Genomic DNA, 19,378 nt, shown 5'->3' with positions numbered 1-19,378 from the left:
AAGGCTTAATAATGCTTGAAATTGGATTCTTAACGCCCCTCTTGTTCCAACTCGTCTTTGGCGGAGATGACGGACAACTTTTCTCACTGATCCCCCTGGCTTAGAATAGAATAGATGGTGCAGCGTCGAAAACAAAACACAAACGTTACCAACGAGGAATGCTTGGCAATTCTCCGCTCTTTGGCCTTTATTTATTCCGACGAAAGGCAAAGATAAATAAAAAGAATATATATATATATATATATATATATATATATATATATATATATATATATATATATATATATATATATATATATATATATATATATATATATATATATATATATATATATAATTTTCTTTAAACTAATTCATTGGCACTACACATTAAAAAACTAGCAACATTCCCCTGTGCACCTTGGTTTTGTGGCTGTTGGCTTCCTCCATATGTTTGTCAAACGAGCCCCTCAATTCATTTGCCTTGTATATATGCATACATATATGTACTTGTGAAGGGAGCCAACAGTCACCGAAACGAAGGTGCATAGGGGACTGTTTAGTTTTTATTATTTTTTAATGTGTTGTACTGATCAGTGTGATAATAATACTTAAATTAATCTATCGCTTAAAGAAAATTACTTATAAAGCAGCAGAAAAAAAAACCATGCCGCCGGTTGGATTCGAACCCATGACCTTCGAATATCGCGTCCGGTGCTCTACTAACTGAACTACGGCGACGGCTGTCCAATCTCCTGCTTTGCGTGTAAGCGAACCTTGAGAGTGTTCACCAGCGCCACCCTCGTCCATGGCGGTGGACGTAGCACGTCCTCTAATACCCTCGAGTGTGACGTAGAAAGTCATCTAACAGCGAGGGCTGAAACTGTGCGAGAGCCCTCTTATGCTACCTATGGCATCAAGACTGTCAAAACCGAGGCCCCCGTTAAGCTATTACCAGACAAGGGAAATGAAATGAGGGGCTCGTTTGACAAATATATTAAGGGAGCTAGCAGTCACCGAAACCAAGATGCATAAGGAAATATTTCTATTTTTTTAATTTTTAATATCAATCAATTGTTTTAAAGGAAATTACTTATAAAGCAGCAGAAAAACAACCATGCCGCATGTGGGATCCGAACCCACGACCTCCGAATATCGCGCCCGGTGCTCTACCAACTGAGCTACGGCGACGGCTGTCCAATCGGCTGCTTTCGTGGGTATTTATGTTTTGCGTGAAAGCGAACCTTGAGAGTGTTCACCAGCATGGTTCACCATGCTGGAGAACCATGCGACTGTTCACCAGCACCCAAAAGAGAAATTTTTGCGGTTTAAGTGACGTAATTTTCGGTTGCGGTGTGGAACGTCGATGATTGGGTCAATGTCGACACAGCATTTCGCACTGCCGTTGTCTCTTCACGACCGGTGAGCACTCTCTGAGAAGCGTGCTGGCGCAATAGTGTTGTTCTTTCTGCATTCCCTTTCGCTTTTCTGATCGCAGTAGCTGGTCCTTTTTACACAGCCGGCCACGCTGGAAGTCACCACGCGACGAACACCTAAGCCAGCCGCAGAAGCGCACATGAATCAAGCGCGCCTTGTACAAGTCCTAGTGACAGGTCAACCGGTACCGATTCACCCGATCCCAGTCCTCTTAAAAAAAGGTTCCATTTCTCGAGCGGGAGCCCCTTACGCTAGAATCGCGCTTGCGCTCTGACCAGGCAACTTTTTTTTTGCCGATTACCTTCCAATGCAAGACTCAAATGCCGAATATCGGCTCGTCAATTATGCGCTAAGTATGAATTTTTTTTCTTTGCCGCCAAAACAAATCTGTTGGTATTCGTGGCTGGTAATTACAGTTCATAGCATCCCAGTGGACTTCAAGACTACGGCGCAAGGTGCGACGAACTTCTGCCAAGAAGTATCAGAGTTTTCGGAATAGTCCCGTTTGTGTAATGTAGTTTCAAATGTCACTATATATTTGGTCAATGTGAAGAATTAACAGCACTCTTCTTCCAATTAGAAATTCGTAGGGAGTCTTATGAACAGATCAGTAGTCAGAAAAAATTGTAGCGATGTACAGAAATGGAGCTCAAAGTGGTTACAGCGTCCCGGCGGCTAGGTCTTTTATTTTTTCCTTTGTATGTATGACAGTCAGACCTTGAGCTGAAGCATTGTAACCAGGCTGAGGGCACACCTTCGTTCTATTCTCGTCGTCACAAATATGAACCTTATCGGTTCCTTCTTACTTTGCAGTCTCCTATTTGTGCTATCTGCGCAGATCAGTGGACAGAAGAGTACTACGTGTTTGTCTGCGAATACGCCTTTAAACGGGATACTTTCATCACGGCTCTGTCCCGTCTGTACAACCAGCCGCCAAGTGGGGAAGATTTGTGCCGAGACATCTCTACACTTGCAAAATCATCTGAGCCTTATCCGGGTCTTCGTGTAATAGGGTATTTGATTGCTAACTGCTATTTGGCCCGTGATAAGAAAGCTTTTGTTACACACTCGCACCCATGCTCTGTGAGGCCGTGGCCACCGGAATCGACTGCCCTAAAGTGCTACAAGGCGCTGTTCAGCTTCTCGAGCACGACTGGCTTGTGGGACCGGCCGTGATGATGGAAGTGATGACAGTGGATTTTTATGGCCCAAGGGCATCTGCGGCCAAAGAGTGCGGCCATGGCACAAAGTATCTTCGTTTGCTCAAGGTGGGGTCAAAGACCCATTTCCTAATCATTTCGACCTGATTAAGCTGAGCACAAGGCCACAGAAAGCTCGTACGTATTGTATCACCGGCGGGTTCCCGAACGGCACTGGGGATTGAATCCCGGACCTCCCGCATGCGAGGCGGATGCTCAACATATAGGCCACCGCTGCGGTCGCAACCAGTTGTGACAGTACCCCTCGCTCCCCTCTCTCTTTTCCTTTTCCGTCCCCTAATCCCTCTTCCCCTCTGCAGGGTAGCCAACCAGAACGCCCTTCTGGTAAAAATCCCTGCCTTCCCTCTACCTCTTCATCTCTCTCTCTCTTTATTATGAATCTACGTCTTTTTCCTTCCTAAAACTCCGTGTACAGTAGCCTGCCAAAGCAATCTGCCGCAGGCCAGCTTCTCTGCCCTGCCTTCACTTCCTCTGAGAAAGCGGCCTTCGTTGTGGAATAAACATGCGCGACGTTCGCAGCGTGCGGCGGCCTGGTGCACGGCCGTGGAGAGCAGAGGCTGGAGTCCCCCGGCTACCCGAACCGGTACCCGGCCAACACCGAGTGCGACTGGACGGTGGACGTGCAGAGCGGCTACCGGGCGCTCCTCAGCTTCCGGGGTCGCTTCGACATTGAGTCCAGCACCGGCTGCATTGCCGATTACCTGGAGGTGCGAAGCCTTACGCTCCTTCGACGGAGGCAGTGGGGGCGCATAGAGGAGTAGCAGTAAATGGGTTAGGGGCGAAGACGTTGTCTTTGCAACGTCCAGTTGTAAAGAAAGAATCGGCTGTTGGAGGGTTAACTGTCTTTAGCCACGGTCTGTCTTCCTAGACAGCTATTCATTGTCTCCAATTATGTAAAGATGAGAAGCATGCCGTCCATCTCGGTCCTTATTTTCAATGTCTCCCCTGTATGCAGGCTTATATAGGAGGAACAGCACAAAATAGGCTAAAAGAGAAAGAAAGCTCTTTTGTGCGCGACGTGCCCGTGAATGGAAGCTCTGATCCGCGGCGAGTGCACAAGGGTGAACCGTTATCGGCCACAGTCTCCATCTTGCTTGAGAGCCGCGTGTTATCTGTAATCTTTGGTATTTACCGTGGGGATCGTGGTGTGATGTGCGGAGTGCATACAGTTTTTGCGACGCTTTTTGGAGAAGGGTGTGTCCACTGCATCGGACGCACCTGTTCGTGGTAAATGTACAGCTATCGATGCCCATAGCGTGTTAAGCGCCGTTTGCAACAGAGTACAATGAAATAAGACACACAAGGATGAATGTTGTTGGCTGAAGGCAGTGGAAGAAGAATCAGCATAACTTGTGAGACGCATAAGAGTTTTAAAGGTGTCACGAAAACAGAAAGTCTTTAGACGAGTACTGATCTTCTATGTACAAGCTGATTTCCTGGAAGGCAAGTAAAAAGTGCCATTTAGCCATCCCCATTTCACGGAAGGAAAAACGAGAGAAGGAAACACCAAATATTTAAATCAGAAGCAGTACATGGAATTTTAGAAGACGGAAGTGCACGTAAAAGCTCTCCGCCATTTTCAGGTGTTCAATGAGCGCATGGATGGCCAGTGGGAGTCGACTCCCGTCGGCCGCTACTGTGGTTTGGAGATGCCCGCGCCCATCGAGGCGGCCACGCACCGCGCAAGAGTGCTGTTCCGCTCCAACGGGGACATTGAGGGCGACGGCTTCAGCATGACCATCAGCAAAGGCAAGCACGCACAACAGTGTTTTTTTAAGCAGAAATGTTTTTTTATGGCTTGCACACCAAATCGACGTTTAATCTAGCATCCGTCACTTCTCGCATCACATTTGCATCCGCAGCGCAGAACTAGCCTCGACCACACCTGAATATCAACAAAGACAACCTATGTATTCAAAAACGCTCACTGTTATAGCAACGTGCACCGTGCACTGTATGCATGGCCGCGTAAGTTGGAAGGTAAATGTTGCCGTCGTTATCCAGGTGGATAACATCGGATAACTTCGAGGATAGGAAGATGAATTAGAAGAAGGACTGACTTGACAAAATATCTTGAAATGGGTCCTGTGGAGTACTGGTAATCGCCAGGCGTCTCGGCACTTCTTTTGCCTTCTCCTGTTCGGATATCGTTGAATTCGCTGACAAGAATAATGGTTTCAATAAAACAAAAGTGTCGCAGTCTTCGTTTTATTTTTATTTTTTTTACACAGGATGCGGCGACTGGTACGAAGACGACGAAGGCGTCATCACCTCCCCGCGTTTCCCGGAGAACTACGCCGACAACCTCAACTGCTCGTACCTGATCGTGGTACCTGAGGGCAGCCACGTGGAGCTCAACTTCGACCAAGGAAACTTCGAGCTCGAGAGTGAGCGAGCAGACCTTTGTTTCGGTGTCGCGAACCTACGCACTGAAGTTTTGCTGCATGTTCAATTATGAACGCTAGTGCAGAGAATGCGGGCAACTGTGAGACACTGAAAACCTATGTTTACTAAGGCGCAGTCTTTAGAATCCACTTGACATATCTGATTCGCTGGCGTCTCGATGGAATTGTGTTCAGTGCTGGTAATCTGTCACACCGCGGTTGGTCCTTTTGCATCAAAAAAAGTTAAACGGGCGTTCACGTACTGTTACTTGAGTTTCAACGTGAGCTGTACGTTATAGTGAAACGTGGAAGAAAGGATGTGACGAGGGAATTTTCTCGGTGGTTCAGTTGAGAGTTTAATTAACTGCAACGATGAGTGTTGAATGAGCCATGTGACCAATAACAATGGGTTTAGTGGTGTTGACGGTGTCCTCAAGATCACAAGGGGAAGGGGAGTTCAACAGCCAAAGCTATAAAGGAAAAAAAGATTAGTTTGGAGCTACAGAACATTATGACGAACGTCCGCGTTGGTCATCTTTCTTACTTCAGAGCAAAGAAAATAAACCTTGAAAGTAGAATAATCAGTTTGCTTCACAATTTTTCGCAGCGCATTTCTGTAGTCGGCACCGCTTACATGACACGGCTAAGTTATAAATGAAAAATTGTGTATGGAATGAAAAATGGAGGTTACTTCTTCGGTGGATGAGCGGTCAGGTGAAACCAAAAGCTCGGCTGCACGTTAATAAAGAGCCTTGCCAGAGATAGTGCCGCAACCTGGAGGTCCGAGAAAGGAACTGGCTGTTCCCGCTGGAGAGGCATTGGTCTCTTAACACGCACACGCTATGGGCGGATATGAAACCTAGCTATTAAAAAGCCGCCGCGGTGGCTCAGCGATTATGGCGCTCGGCTGCTGACCCGAAAGACACAGGCTTTATCTCAGCCGTGGCGGTTGAATTTCGATGCAGGCGAAATTCTAGAGGCCCGTGTACTGCGCGATTTCAGTGCACGTTAAAGAACCCCAGTTGTCGAAATTTCCGGAGCCCTCCACTACGGCGTCTCTCATATAGCCTGAGTCTCTTTGGGAAGTTAAACCCCCATAAACCATATTAAAGTGCGAGCCGACTGATGTCCAACTAGAACTCACAAAAAAATGGTTGAGCGCAAAAACAGCTGTACTGAAACCAGTGTAAGCAGAGAAAGAAAACACATTTACGCAACTAAGTTAGTAAGCTTGTAAATGATTCCAAGGCAATCGTTCTCCACACATGCCCCGATACATATAACATAGGAGCTGGTTTCAGACGTGAAAAGAGAAGGTCGCCTTGTACGGTTGCTATAACACCACACGGGGAACCCACGTACACGGTATGCTTTAAAGCAGCCTGCCGTCACAATTCTGAATTTGCATTTTGTTGGTTCTCCTTCCCCGAGCCCGGAATTTCGTGTAAATGGCCAATATTTACTTTCTCTACACAATAGCGTTAAAACAGTACGACGACTGAGCCAAAAAACTTATTCTCTGCTTGAACAGCCTTACTACTAATGCCAGTACTATTCTCTCATTCCTTCGTTTGCGAGAAAGACGTGACACCACCTGTGCATGCAGACGACGATAGCTGCAAGTACGACAACCTGACCATCTACGAGGGCAACTCAACTTCGTCCCCTGTTCTGGGGGGCCCCTGGTGTGGCACCACCGGTGCACCAGGAAACTACTCCGTCGCCTCCTCGGTGCTCCTCATGTTCCGCACTGACTCGAGCAGTGCCGGCAAGGGATTCCGCCTGTGGTACCGCATATCTCGTGAGTGTGCAAGTTTCCGTTGGGTATCACTGAGCACTTACTGTTTTTCGTACAGTGGTGAGCGAAGACTCCTACACATCTGAAGAGTTGCTGTACGTGCTGAGGCGTCCTGCTGACGAATCGTAGCAGTGGCGGATAAAACGTCACATTAATTCGAGTGTCTTTTGTTGTTTTAAGACACGTAATTCCTGCGTGTTTTAAGCGTCTTTGAATTACTTTTGTGCTTTCTCCGTATCTGTACGAGATACGTATTCAAGACTTCCTACTGGCTTCATCAGCTTTGCAAGGGGTGAGCTTATTTACGCATTCTCGTTAAAGTGATAAGAACGCCTCCAACGGCAAAATAATCCACATGGGCAATACATAAAAATAAGTTTTAATTGCTACTTTTCACAAAGCTGTCTTCGCGTGTCTGCTCTTCCACTCATAAATCCGCAATCTGATTTGGCAAACAAACAAGAGGAGAAAGCGAAGAACTTCAAATAGCCTTTATTACACGTCCAGAAAATTTGAGTGAATGCCTTTAATAGTCGCGGTTGTCACCACGCATGGCAGGCGCTGAACATCGAAAATTATCGTGGGATTTTTCTACGTGTTAGTAAAACTGGTAGAGCACGTTGATTTTCCATGGCCATGAGAAGTCGTGAGCCGCCAAGCATCTCACAAGTAATACCTAGCAGAGCGCAAGTAGAGTAAGCCACCAATATTCACAAGCTCTAGCAGCCCTCACATCACTCAGTGCGCTTAACGCGACAGCGTTAAGGGTCCCGTTCAACGGGAATCCCGGCGTCAGCCGCGTTGGCGTGCCGGAAAAAGTGAGTGGCCTACTGGCTACAAATGTCACGTGACCTTGTGACGTCATCAAAACCTGCCTACCAGGTTATGAGAAATCTGACCACCATGGCAGAGGGCAGTTAAATTAATTACTGGTACAGATAGGTCACGTGAATTTGTGAGGTCGTCACAACTTGGCCCCCATGGCAAGTGGCAACCTACCCTCCGGACTGTAAACTACCTGCCCCTGTGGAACGTGGCAGTAAAATTAGCCAGAACAAATTCCATTTAGCTGCCAGAGAATGAGCCTTACGGGAGCTCGAGAAGAACAACCTGGGTCTCACAAGCACCACTGGCGGCTGTGCTTGAAACAGCCACCGACTGGGGCAGTGGTGCATCGCTTAACGGCTGCACCAATGCCCTAGTATTGGTGCGAGGACTCCTCGCGATCTATGAATGTAAGGAATCAGCAATTCTGCAGATACTTACATGTATGAAAAACCAAAACGAGAGAAGGAGCACTTCCGTGACAGGGATCTCTAATGCTTTTGCACTCTACTCTTAAGGGATAACTATATATGGAGGTTTTCTGAACATTTTGAGTTGATGATACCGTCACATTCTTTAAAGGAAAACATTTTTAAAAGCACCAAGATGTATTTTCAGATAATAGAAACAAGAAAACCGAAACCTGAAATGGGTTTCAGTGAAGCGTATACGTCACGACATACGAATTATAGCGTCATAGATACTGTCCCAGAACTTATTGTTGGCGCATTAATTGCCTAAACTAGCGGCTATAAGCGACAGTTTGAGCCGTATTTTTCTGAAGTGTCCAAAAACAAGAGTTAAATTTTGTCCTTCAGCCAACGCAGAGCGAATATCACCGATCGTGCCAAGCTGTGAGGTAACACATGCAAGGTTGTCCGTAAAAATCGGCCGGATTGAGGCCACGAAATGGTGAATTTCAAAATTCCTTTTGCGCTTAAACAAGACGTCGTCCGGGTACGAAATTTGGCACAAATGACCAGAAAACGCCAGAGAGCTTATCCTGAAAGTTTCAGTGAAATCTATGGATGTACAAAATGTGCCGGAGTTGCCTTGAGGGTAGGTTAACCGTTATAATGATAGTAACAGAAAGAGCAGTGTCTGTGTCTGTGAAGTGATACACAAAGAGGGCCCTAGGCCGCTGCACGGACCCATTAACGCCACCTCATGCTTTTCTCACCGTTAGGTATGCGGTAATTTTATACAGTTAAGCGGTGTTCGCTACTGTCAGCCGACAGATTGCTCTATTTGCTAAAGTGCAGGGAAGCTTGGACGTATTTCTTCGAACAAAGGTCATAGCTTAGCAAGGTGCAAGTCAACGCTATTGGTTAGCCTAATGTTGTCATTAGTTTTTTTCACCAGATGCCGTCCCTCCTCCTACTGCTTCCTATTCTCATGGCGTAATAACCTCTTATGCAGTATGCAGTAGATAAGCCGCAGAGTTCAATGTGGTAAGCAAAACTATCTGCGGACGTGACGAGTGCGCTTTGCGTAACTGACGCGCTGCTTAAAGGGACACTGAGGAGAACTCTATAGTTTTTTTTTTCTTAGCAAAATCTTATAGTTCGGCATTTCATGGCCTTATTGCCGCTTGTCCGGGAGCGAAAGATGCATTTATATCAAAGAATTTTGGATTCGAAGTTGAAAAAGTTTTTCCCGCCCTCGCATTCAAACTCGGCTCACTCTTATGACGTCATGGAGAACTCTTAAGACGTCACAGGATGGAGTGACGTGAAAAGTTACGTAAACGCAAACTCCGTGATTTCTGGCCGCTAGCGGTGCGGTCTAGCAGCAGCCGAAATGAAAGCTACCGCCGCCGCACGTTGGAGGCATCTATCGGTGGCCGCTACGGTCGCTTCGTTTACGTTTGCACCGGCGTCTTACGATGGATCCAGTTCCCGAACCCGCCAACGAAGTTCTCGCAAAAAATCCGGCCTGCATTTCAGCGACCACAGCCCCACAGACCGTGCGATGCTTTTGAGGGAGCACGGTTAGGTTAGGCGGCGGCAGGTCATTTCCCCCTTCCCCAGTGAGCAGCCGTTGCTAATTAAATATCTTACCCCAGTGCGGGGAGTCGCGAGGGGCCATTACCCGGTAGGCCCGTCGCGCCCATCGAAGGCTAGACGAGGCTTTGGGGTAAATGGATGGTGATTCCTTGAAAGGCGAGCAGGCGGCATGCAGGAGGTTTCCCACGGTTGCAAGGGCCAGGTTATTTTTTTTTTTGGCCACAAAAAAACGGATTGGTGCTCACGGGGGCTCGCGTTTTAAGTCAGCGGCTTAAAGGTAAACCGATGCACGACGCTTCAACGGGTTCCACCCGTTACCGGAGGTACGGGATCCAGTGGATCGGGTCCTCTCGCCCACTTGCATGTATCCTCAGATGTCTACTGTGTATGGATTAAATTAGCCGATAGCTCGAAGAGAACAGCTCCGCCCAACTGCCGAAGCTATTTAATGGAGCCGCAAACCAACAAGTTGGAGGAGAGCGGAGTCATGGTCTCTGCAGGTTCCAAATCTCTTTCAAAGCGAAAGCTTTGCTGGCCATAAACTTGCGATTTCACCGTGACGGTGCTCCGAGGAGGCACATGTGATCACAACGCGCGCCTCGCTGCGGAGGCGAACCGGTCTGGCCGGGCCGGCGGCGACTGGCGCACTCGGCGCGAAATAGAGACGTGCTCGAAGTCTGCGCCAGTGCGGTCAGAGTCCGCCGAAGCCGCCGAACGTGTCGTCGGCGGTCAAGCGCAGTTGGAGTATAGAGGGTCTCGCTTTAGCCGACGTGACGTCGCCGTGCAGCGCGCGCGTGCTCGTTACGCCGGAGTATAAACGCGCCTTAACAGAGCTTGTGCTTAATTGCTAACCAACGTATTCTGTGGCGGCATCTATGGGAGCCACTGAAACACCCCCGCACACTCACTGAATAAAAAAAGAACCTGTGCCGAGGCTTGGGCTTGAACCAGGGCCTTCGGGGTTTGAGGCAGAGACGCTACCACTCCGCCACGACGGCTCATTCGTTGACCGTGAATAAAGGCGCATCTAGTGAATGCACTCTTCCGATGCAGAAGTCTTCGCGCTTTCGCATATCCTCGCCTAACAGAGCTAGGTCATCAGCAATTTTTTTCTTAACTGTCTTGTATCTTAACTCCCGTCCTTAATAAACGATTTCCGTTAAGTAGTTCGAACTTGAATGGCACCGTCGGTAACGTTTCGCCGGGCAAGCGTACGAAGAGCCCAAGTGCTCTTTATACCGCTAACTGACTTGTACGATCACCGACCATCGTGCCGTCATAGCTTTTCATCCACCGTGGCGCTCATCTGGCCAGCCTTAACAGGCTCCGTCAAAGGTTAACTAGCACTTGAAGCGGCACTTGTTGTTCCTCTGTTGTTCGGCGCTTGTAAATCGAGGCGCGTCAAAAACAAAACCACGGGGCACGCAAAGCTCATAGACGCGAAGCGCCATAAAAAAACGTAACTCTCGTGGCCGCCTGTGGCGCCACCAAGCATCGTTTTCTTTGCTTCCAACATTCAGGTTGTATTTTGTCTGTCTTCCTTCTGTGATAAAAGTACACTATCGGTTTCAAAACAAAACTTACTTCAATACTGAACCGCCCAACCTTCCTTTGTTAGCCTCAGAGATTCCTGGCATCCATGGTGTAAGGAAATTTCCTCCAAGATGGCATATCTTGTACTATGACGTCATCACGCTTGCATTTGATAGATTGGCCTGTGGCGGTGATACTTGTATTTTGGTTCTTGCTATTTTCTACCTTACACGAGCTTTGTTTTCAGTAAGTGGCGTTTTTCTGATCAGGAGCTGATATTCTAACGATACAAGCCAACTTCAATTTCTCCTCAGTATCCCTTTAAGTAAGCATTAGTTGTTGTTGTTTTTTAATTTCGCAATTAACGCTTCCGAATATAATTAGCGAGGATGTGCGGTATCTGGGACTTTCACAAATTCGAGCGTACTTATACATACGTGGGATCAGTTACTGGCTGGCACCTGTTAGCCGAAGGTGGATCGATCCCGTATATGAAAACACAAGAACTGCTTTCCCAACCATACTCCTGGTTCCTATCCTTTCAGTCAGCACATTGCTCGAACACCTGCCTATAGGTCCTAGGAATTTAGTTCGACTGACTCTGCTTCCTTCGACCACATTTGGCTGGTGGAGAGAGTGGAAACGGTCGCCCAAAGCTGTGATACCCTGACTAGGGTTCACACTATTCCAGGACACTCAGTGTCTCGGAAAGCAAAAGGAATCTTCAGTGGCCAGAACTTAAAACTCGAAGAAGAAACCTGAGATTAAAATTTTTGCATAACATTTTCTATTCCAAGACTGGCATAGACGGATCAAAATATTTGAAGCCGCCTTTCTATGTCTCGAAGCGAAGGGACCACAATTTAAAGCTTCATGAATTTCCTTTTAAAGGTGACGTACTCCGTTATTCGTTTTTTCTGCGAACAGTTCGCGAATGGAATGCTTTGCCGCCACATATTGTTAATGTTCTACCTAATGATGCCTTTTTTCACGCGTTAAGTGCATGATTTTTTGTTTTTTGAATGTGAAAGTGCCCCTCTGCTGTAATGCTGAAAGGCGATGCAGGTACAAAATAAATAAATAAATAAAAACATGGGGGGTGCCCGATTAGTTTTCGCGATTCTATAAATCTTTCTATTGCCGGATCGCAAGGATGGGGCAGCTATATAACTAGATGGTTAAAAAAGAAGCGACGAGAGGAAAGAACAGTGCACTCTTTCTTTATTGCTCTTTCTTCTGATCCCCGGTGTTTTAATTCGCTGTTTATAATAAGTTCGTCAGCCGGTCAAGCATTTTTTTAGTACTCAATTCCACTTTCCTCCTCCCCCGAGTGCTGCAGGCTGTGGCGGCAACCTGACCGCGGAGAGCGGCACATTCAGTCTACTTTCGTCGGTTGCCGAGGCCGGGGGTCAGTCCCGTTGCACGTGGCGAATCCACGTGGCCGAGGGCCGGGCTGTCGAGCTGCGCCTGGCGCTGGCTGCCGAACAGCACGCGGTGCACTACGCGGACTGCGCGGACGCCTTCGTCGCCAGCCACGTACAGGTGCTGGACGGCGACAGCGAAGACGCCCCGCCCATCGCCTTATTCTGCGGCAGGCACGGAGGACCGGACACCTTCAAGAGCACCGGCAACAGCATGGCCGTTGTGCTGGCCGTCAATACCATGTACCTGGTCGGAGGCGGCTTCAGGGCCTTCTACCGCAGCACGTTGTGTTAGGGGTGTTTACAGACATTTTGCTTGCTAACAACCAGCACAGCGTTTCAGTTTCCCCAAGTCCCCAAACCTGTTTCTTTTTTGCTCAAGACAAAGTGGTACAGATCTGATCCAATAGCAAAGCCCGATACTATGAATGAACACGTGGGCTGGCCGGTGCTCTCTTGAAAAGCAAAAGCAAATTCAAGTCTACAGTTCTAGGATTTAGGCCGTCTCATAAACAGCATCGCAGCATGTCGTTTTTACTCTCACCCATTTTGCTAAACAAAAATTATGAAAAATTAACCTTTTCAGAGCGTACGCAACAGACACGATGTGATGAGCGTCCAAGCGCATCTTGTATGTGCCCGCACTGAAGAAGCAAGCAGTTGTTTCCTCCGTGTGACGTTTTATAGTTTACAAGAAGCTCTAAGAGCCTCATTTCGGATGGAATATAGCCAATACCCAGATATTCTAGAGCATTTCTTTCAACAGAACTTGTTTACGAACTTATTTTTTGAGCATAGCGTAAGATATCATCACAAAAATCACTATATCCGCAGATCCCTATTAGAAAGCTAGAAGTTTTCTGCTAAAGGCACACACCATTACATTTAAAGACCGTCTTGACTACTCAATGAGAGCGCAGGACAAACTTTAAGAGCAATATTAGACTACTTTTATCAATATGTTCTTAACAGTATCTTAAGATATTCCACATTTTCCTCACATTTAAACATGATGCCTAAGAAAGCTGTACTTGTGACATATAATACTGATGTAATACCTCTAATAGGGCATTTTACATTAAGTATGTAAAGTGCGAAAAGCGACAACATGACACCGGTGAAAGAAAGCCCACAACCTCCACAAGTAGCACACGGGCTGGCCCCAATGAGTTTCCGCAGCATAGCTGCCGTCCATCCAATTCCCATTCCTGTACTACGCTAACCACGGCGGACCTATCCCTGCAAATTTTCTAGACACGTCAATCCGCCTACATCTTGCCGTCCATAACTTCTTCCCTAAGCACCCGCTCTGTTCCTTGAACCGTTCCTCCCTTGCATGGACTGCATGGATTGCATGGGCTATTTTCTGTCGTTTTATTTTACACCTTTCGTTTTCGTTCACACCTGACATTGCGCTGCTCTCCGAGTTATTTAAAGGTGCACTAAAGAGGAATCTGAACTCGTCTTTCTACCGCGTGAACTCGATCTACACTTTCTGAGCATTCATAGAAACTTCGAATTATTGTCCTGTGTGGCCGATTTTCCTAAGTTAAATCCATTGTACGTCCCGGCTCCAGATTTTTTTTATCTCACTTTCAAAAGTAGGAGGAGCCAACCAATAGGTGAGTGCCTTTCAGCCAGTCCCGTGGCGGCTTGCCGCTCTGCCATCGGCGGAGTGATACGTAACTGAAAGATTCCACGCGTGTTTTTATTTCCTCCGGCCTAATTTGCGGCTGTTTTGTCTGCCACTGAGATGATTTGTTCACAGAAACCTAAAAACAAAATGAAAGCAAAATCCAAGTCGCCACGGGAGTGGCTGAAAAGCACTCCCCGCGTTGGTTGACTCCTCCTACATTCAGCGTTGAGTTCAAAAAGTGGCGTGAGCTTGGACGTTTAATCCGATTTGAATTAGGGAAATCTGCCGCACAATACAATATTTCTAAGTTTTAAGATGCTCGTTACGTTTAGACCGAGTTCCCGCGGTAAAAGGACTAGTTCGTATTCCTCTTCAGCGCACCTTTAAGCGCTTGCGTTAACGTATAAGTTTCGGCACCACAGATGACCACTGGCTCTATAGAATAGTTGCACGCCTTTTAGACTCTCTGTAATTTCATTTTTGAAGGATATCTGATAGATCTCGTTCATAAATTCTGAGTGCCTACTAAATATCCACCCTATAACCTTATTCTGTTGGTACCTGCACTTCATACTGTTAGCCAGCCCCAGTTCTAAATATGTCTGTTTTGGAACAAGCTGTAAACGGCAAAGTCAGAATTCAATAACTGTGCTCTTAAATGAGAAGAGGGAACATGAGACCGCCGAACTGCATATTCCATTTGCCTTTCTCGGTACTAAGTCTCCCTCAATCTCTCGGACGGTGTCTACCTGATATGCACAGGCGTGAACCAAGGCTGCGGCGGCACTCTACGCACGGAGTCTGGGACGCTGGCCCCTCCGAGCCGAGACAGTTCGGGCAGCTACCCGGGCGGTCCGCTCAACTGCCTCTGGACTCTGGTGTCCCGTTCCGGCTACGGTCTCGAGCTCAACGTCACGGCGCTTAGCCTTGGCAGCGGAACCCTCCCGTGCACCGCTGGCAGCACCGACTTCCTCGAGGTACGTGTTCCTCTGAACTCATAGGGATTGAGAGCGGGAAATGGCGGAGCGAAAGGAGAGAATGAAAAAATGAGGCGGAAGGTTCTTGCGTTCTCACAACTTTATGACGTCACCCCCATTCCTTTACTCCTGACACAGTTCTGGTGGCCACCCATGAGGAGTGCAACCGTGTCTTTCCTTTCTTGATGAGCTCCCCGTTCTTTTCAGCCTGCGGTCTTTCTCACTAGAAGATTACCGTAACGCACATAGCTTGCCAAAGCTCAGACGACCGGTCGGTGGATGAAAACGTTGTAACGAAAGATACGAATGGTGAAAGCGACACTTTATATTGCCCCACTTAGTTTAGCCATCACGCTACCGGCTCCCCCGTGCGGTCTGTCTTCGACCTTTGTCGCGCGCCGGACTTCGTCCTCTTCTGCTCGGTGCTAGGCCCTGCCGGCTACGCTCTGCGCAGTGTGCTCGCCAGGTACTGTTCTGCCAGGGATTGAACGTCCTACCGGCGTCCGTGACATTTTTGGTGCAGCTGCTGCGTACGCTCTATGTACGAAGAGGTCCCAGGAACCTCCAGCGCTCAGCCACACCCCCTGGACACGACACCTGTCCACAAGTTAAGCCGCCGCTTGAAAGGCTTAGCTCCCGAGTACAATCCCCTCGCCGCGCCATCCCGCAAGATGACCTCTACGGTGGCCAGCCAGACCTTCCAGCAAACTGTGAGTCCGCCACGGCTGCTTCTTCATTCGCCTCGTACGCCCGCGCCGTTTCATGGTGACAAGTTTGAAGATGTGGAGGACTGGTTGGACGGGTATGACAGGGTCTCTGAATTTAATCTGTGGGACGAGGACCGCAAGCTTCGGAACGTCTACATTGCCCTCCAGGACGCCGCCAAGACGTGGTTCGAAAACCACGAGTCCGCCATCCACACCTGGCAAGACTTCCGGCGCCAGTCGCTGGATACGTTCAGCAGCAACGAGCGGAGGGAGCGTGCTGAATTGGCCCTGCAATCGAGAGCGCAGCAGCCAAACGAGAGCGTGGCGATGTTCGTGGAGGACATGACCCGGCTTTTCAACCGCGCTGATCCTTCGATGTCGGAAGCCAAGAAGGTGCGCCATTTGATGCGGGGCGTCAAGGAGCAATTGTTCGCTGGGCTCGTGCGCGATCCTCCACCTACAGTCGCCGATTTTGCAAAGGAGGCGGCAGGCATGGAGCGCGCCCTGCAGCAGCGGTTTGCGCACTACGGCCGTTCCTCAAACATCACTGCTGTGGAGTGCCACATGCCGAGGCCCGGGGATGAGAACACCTCCCTCCGAGAGCTCATCAGGAGCATCGTTCGCGAAGAGCTGCAGAAGCTTCGCTCTGTGGAGCAGCCTCCTAGTGTAACCGCCATCTCGGAGGCTGTCCGTGACGAGATACGCCGCATGGTGCAGCCCACTCCACCGCCGCCACCGCCACCGCCAGCGCCCTATGTGGTGACATCCAGCGAGACATTGCGAAGTCCTGCGCCACCACCGCCGGCGTTCTACTCTCCTGCCCCTACCGCGCCGTCCCACCGATTCCCGCATACGACAGCGCTGCCAGACGACCGCCCACCCGTCACGAAGGCAGACATGTGGCGAACGCCGAACAACAGGCCCCTGTGCTTCCATTGCGGCGAAGCAGGCCACAACCGTCGTCACTGCCGTACCGCCGGATTGGCCTGCGCGGCTTTTCGCCCGACGCACCCCTGCCGCGCTATGGTGAACGACCCCGCGAGATCGATCAGTACCTAGCGGCCAACGTCCCACCGGTACCCACTGCCCAACGTCAGTCCTGGTCACCGTCGCCTCGACGGTTTTCTTCACCAGTTCGCCAGTCCTACGTCCGGCAGTCCTCCAGCCCGCGCCGGGAAAACTGAGGACGGCGACCCCCGGAGGTAGGGCCGCCGTCACCGGACATAATGACGAACATCCTCCGCTCACCGACGTTAGCATGCGACCCGACCTCCGACCCCACGCCGCGACGACCTTTCGACGCCCAGAGACGCCTTCTTCGCTTGACGCCTCAATTGGACAATCTGAACGACCCTTAAGTCCGACGACTTTTCGACGAACGGAGACGCCTCCGCTTGACGCCCCGACCCGACCGCGAGAACGATCCCCTAGTCCGACCTCCCTCACACAGCGTTTTTCTGACGGTGACCAAGCTTCGGCTGAAATCTCGGTCATCGTTGATGGCCGCCGCGTGACTGCTCTCGTAGATACCGGCGCCGATTTCTCCGTCATGAGTCGTGGTCTGACGCTTGTCCTGAGGAAAGTACTGACACCTTGGCCTGGAACACACATCCGGACAGCTGGAGATCATCTGGGGACACCGCTTGGCGTCTGCACCGCTAGAATGGAGATTCGTGGTGTCACCTTCACTGCCTGCTTCGCTGTGTTGGCTCATTGCTCGAAGGACCTCATCCTCGGGTTAGATTTTCTTCGGGAACACGGTGCGATAATCAACCTCCGCGAACTTGTCGTGACGTTCTCCCCTCATTGTGCCATAGCCGACCGCAGCGAGCCCGACAGGCTTGTTTTTCGCGTGTTTGATGACAATGTCACGCTACCACCACGCTCCAGTTTGTTTATTACGGTGGAATGCTCCAACCCACGCACTCCTCACGGGGTTGCGCAAGGTAACCTGTCGTTACTGCTGAGTCAACAAGTCTGCGTTGCGCGGGGTGTTACTTCCCTCCGCGGACTGCGAACGCAGCTTTTTGTTACGAACTTTAGCGCCGAATACCGCCACTTGCCGCAAGCAACCGCCATAGCCTATTTCGATGAAATTAGTGACTCAGTCTCCCACTGCGCCTGCTCCCTCAACGATACCCATGCATCGACGTCTGACGCCCCCGTTATGACTGACGTGAACCCCGACCTAACCGCCGATCAGAAACACCGCCTCCACATGATCCTAGACTCTTTTCGTGACTGCTTTGCGACCACTTCTAAAGTTCGACAAACATCGGTCGCTAAACACCGCATTGTAGTGGATGAAGGCGAGAGGCCTATACAACACCACCCCTATCGAGTGTCTGCGAAAGAACGGGAGGTGATTCGGAGGCAGGTTGAGGAAATGCTCCGCGACGAGGTTATCCAGCCGTCAACAAGCCCGTGGGCTTCGCCCGTTGTGCTGGTCACCAAGAAGGATGGCACTCTCCGATTCTGCGTCGACTATCGTCGCCTCAACAAGATTACTAAAAAGGACGTTTATCCGCTGCCCCGAATTGATGACTCGTTCGATCGCCTGCGTCATGCCCGATACTTTTCCTCTCTTGATCTACGCAGTGGGTACTGGCAGATCGAAGTCAATGAACGTGACAGTGAAAAGACCGCGTTCATAACGCCTGACGGTTTGTACGTGTTCAAGGTGCTCCCCTTTGGCCTGTGTACCGCTCCTGCCACCTTTCAAAGATTGATGGACACTGTCCTGGTTGGCCTCAAATGGCAGTCGTGTCTCGTCTATCTTGATGATGTGGTTATTTTCGCTGCGACCTACGCAGAACATCTCAAACGCTTGAGTGCAGTATTGACGGCCCTCCGATCAGCCGGTCTATCTCTAAAACCCGAAAAATGCCACTTCGCGTACCAACGGCTTAAGTTTTTGGGCCATGTTGTGACACCTGAGGGTGTCAGCCCCGACCCCGACAAGACGGCTGCTGTAGCTGCGTTCCCGACTCCCACTGATAAGCGAGCTGTGCGCCGGTTTCTTGGCCTCTGCGCATATTACCGACGCTTCGTGCAAGACTTCTCTAGGCTGGCTGAGCCTCTCACACGGCTGACAAAAGACGATCAGCCTTTCGTCTGGGCACAGGAACAGCAGGACGCCTTCGAAAAGCTCCGCAAACGCCTACAAACAACGCCCATTCTTGCCCATTTTGACGAGTAGGCGGATACAGAACTTCACACCGATGCCAGCAACATTGGCCTCGGTGCAGTCCTCGTCCAGTGGCAAGATGGTGTTGAGCGTGTGATTGCTTACGGCCGCCGCACGCTGTCTCGGTCCGAGGCCATTTACTCAACCACTGAAAAGGAGTGCCTAGCTGTTGTGTGGGCGATAACGAAGTTCCGGCCCTACTTGTATGGTCGCCCGTTTCGGGTCGTGAGTGACCACCACTCACTGTGCTGGCTCGCGAATCTGAAAG

General features: G+C 49.6%; 1 protein-coding gene across 1 annotated transcript in view; it reads left to right on the top strand.

The window, feature by feature from the left end:
• Nucleotides 1-19,378, top strand: part of LOC144093912 (cubilin-like) — a 245,887-nt gene that overhangs the window by 201,674 nt on the left and 24,835 nt on the right. The window contains exons 53-58 of the mRNA XM_077627662.1: nt 3,156-3,343; nt 4,220-4,385; nt 4,868-5,023; nt 6,627-6,821; nt 12,522-12,893; nt 15,002-15,216. Coding sequence (XP_077483788.1) covers nt 3,156-3,343; nt 4,220-4,385; nt 4,868-5,023; nt 6,627-6,821; nt 12,522-12,893; nt 15,002-15,216 — 1,292 coding nt within the window. The remainder of the gene's footprint in view (nt 1-3,155; nt 3,344-4,219; nt 4,386-4,867; nt 5,024-6,626; nt 6,822-12,521; nt 12,894-15,001; nt 15,217-19,378) is intronic.

This window comes from Amblyomma americanum, chromosome 6 (genome assembly GCF_052857255.1).
Source record: "Amblyomma americanum isolate KBUSLIRL-KWMA chromosome 6, ASM5285725v1, whole genome shotgun sequence".
Classification (NCBI taxonomy): domain Eukaryota; kingdom Metazoa; phylum Arthropoda; class Arachnida; order Ixodida; family Ixodidae; genus Amblyomma; species Amblyomma americanum.
The sequence above is the reverse complement of the archived record's forward strand: the minus strand, read 5'-3'. Positions and strand labels throughout refer to the sequence as shown.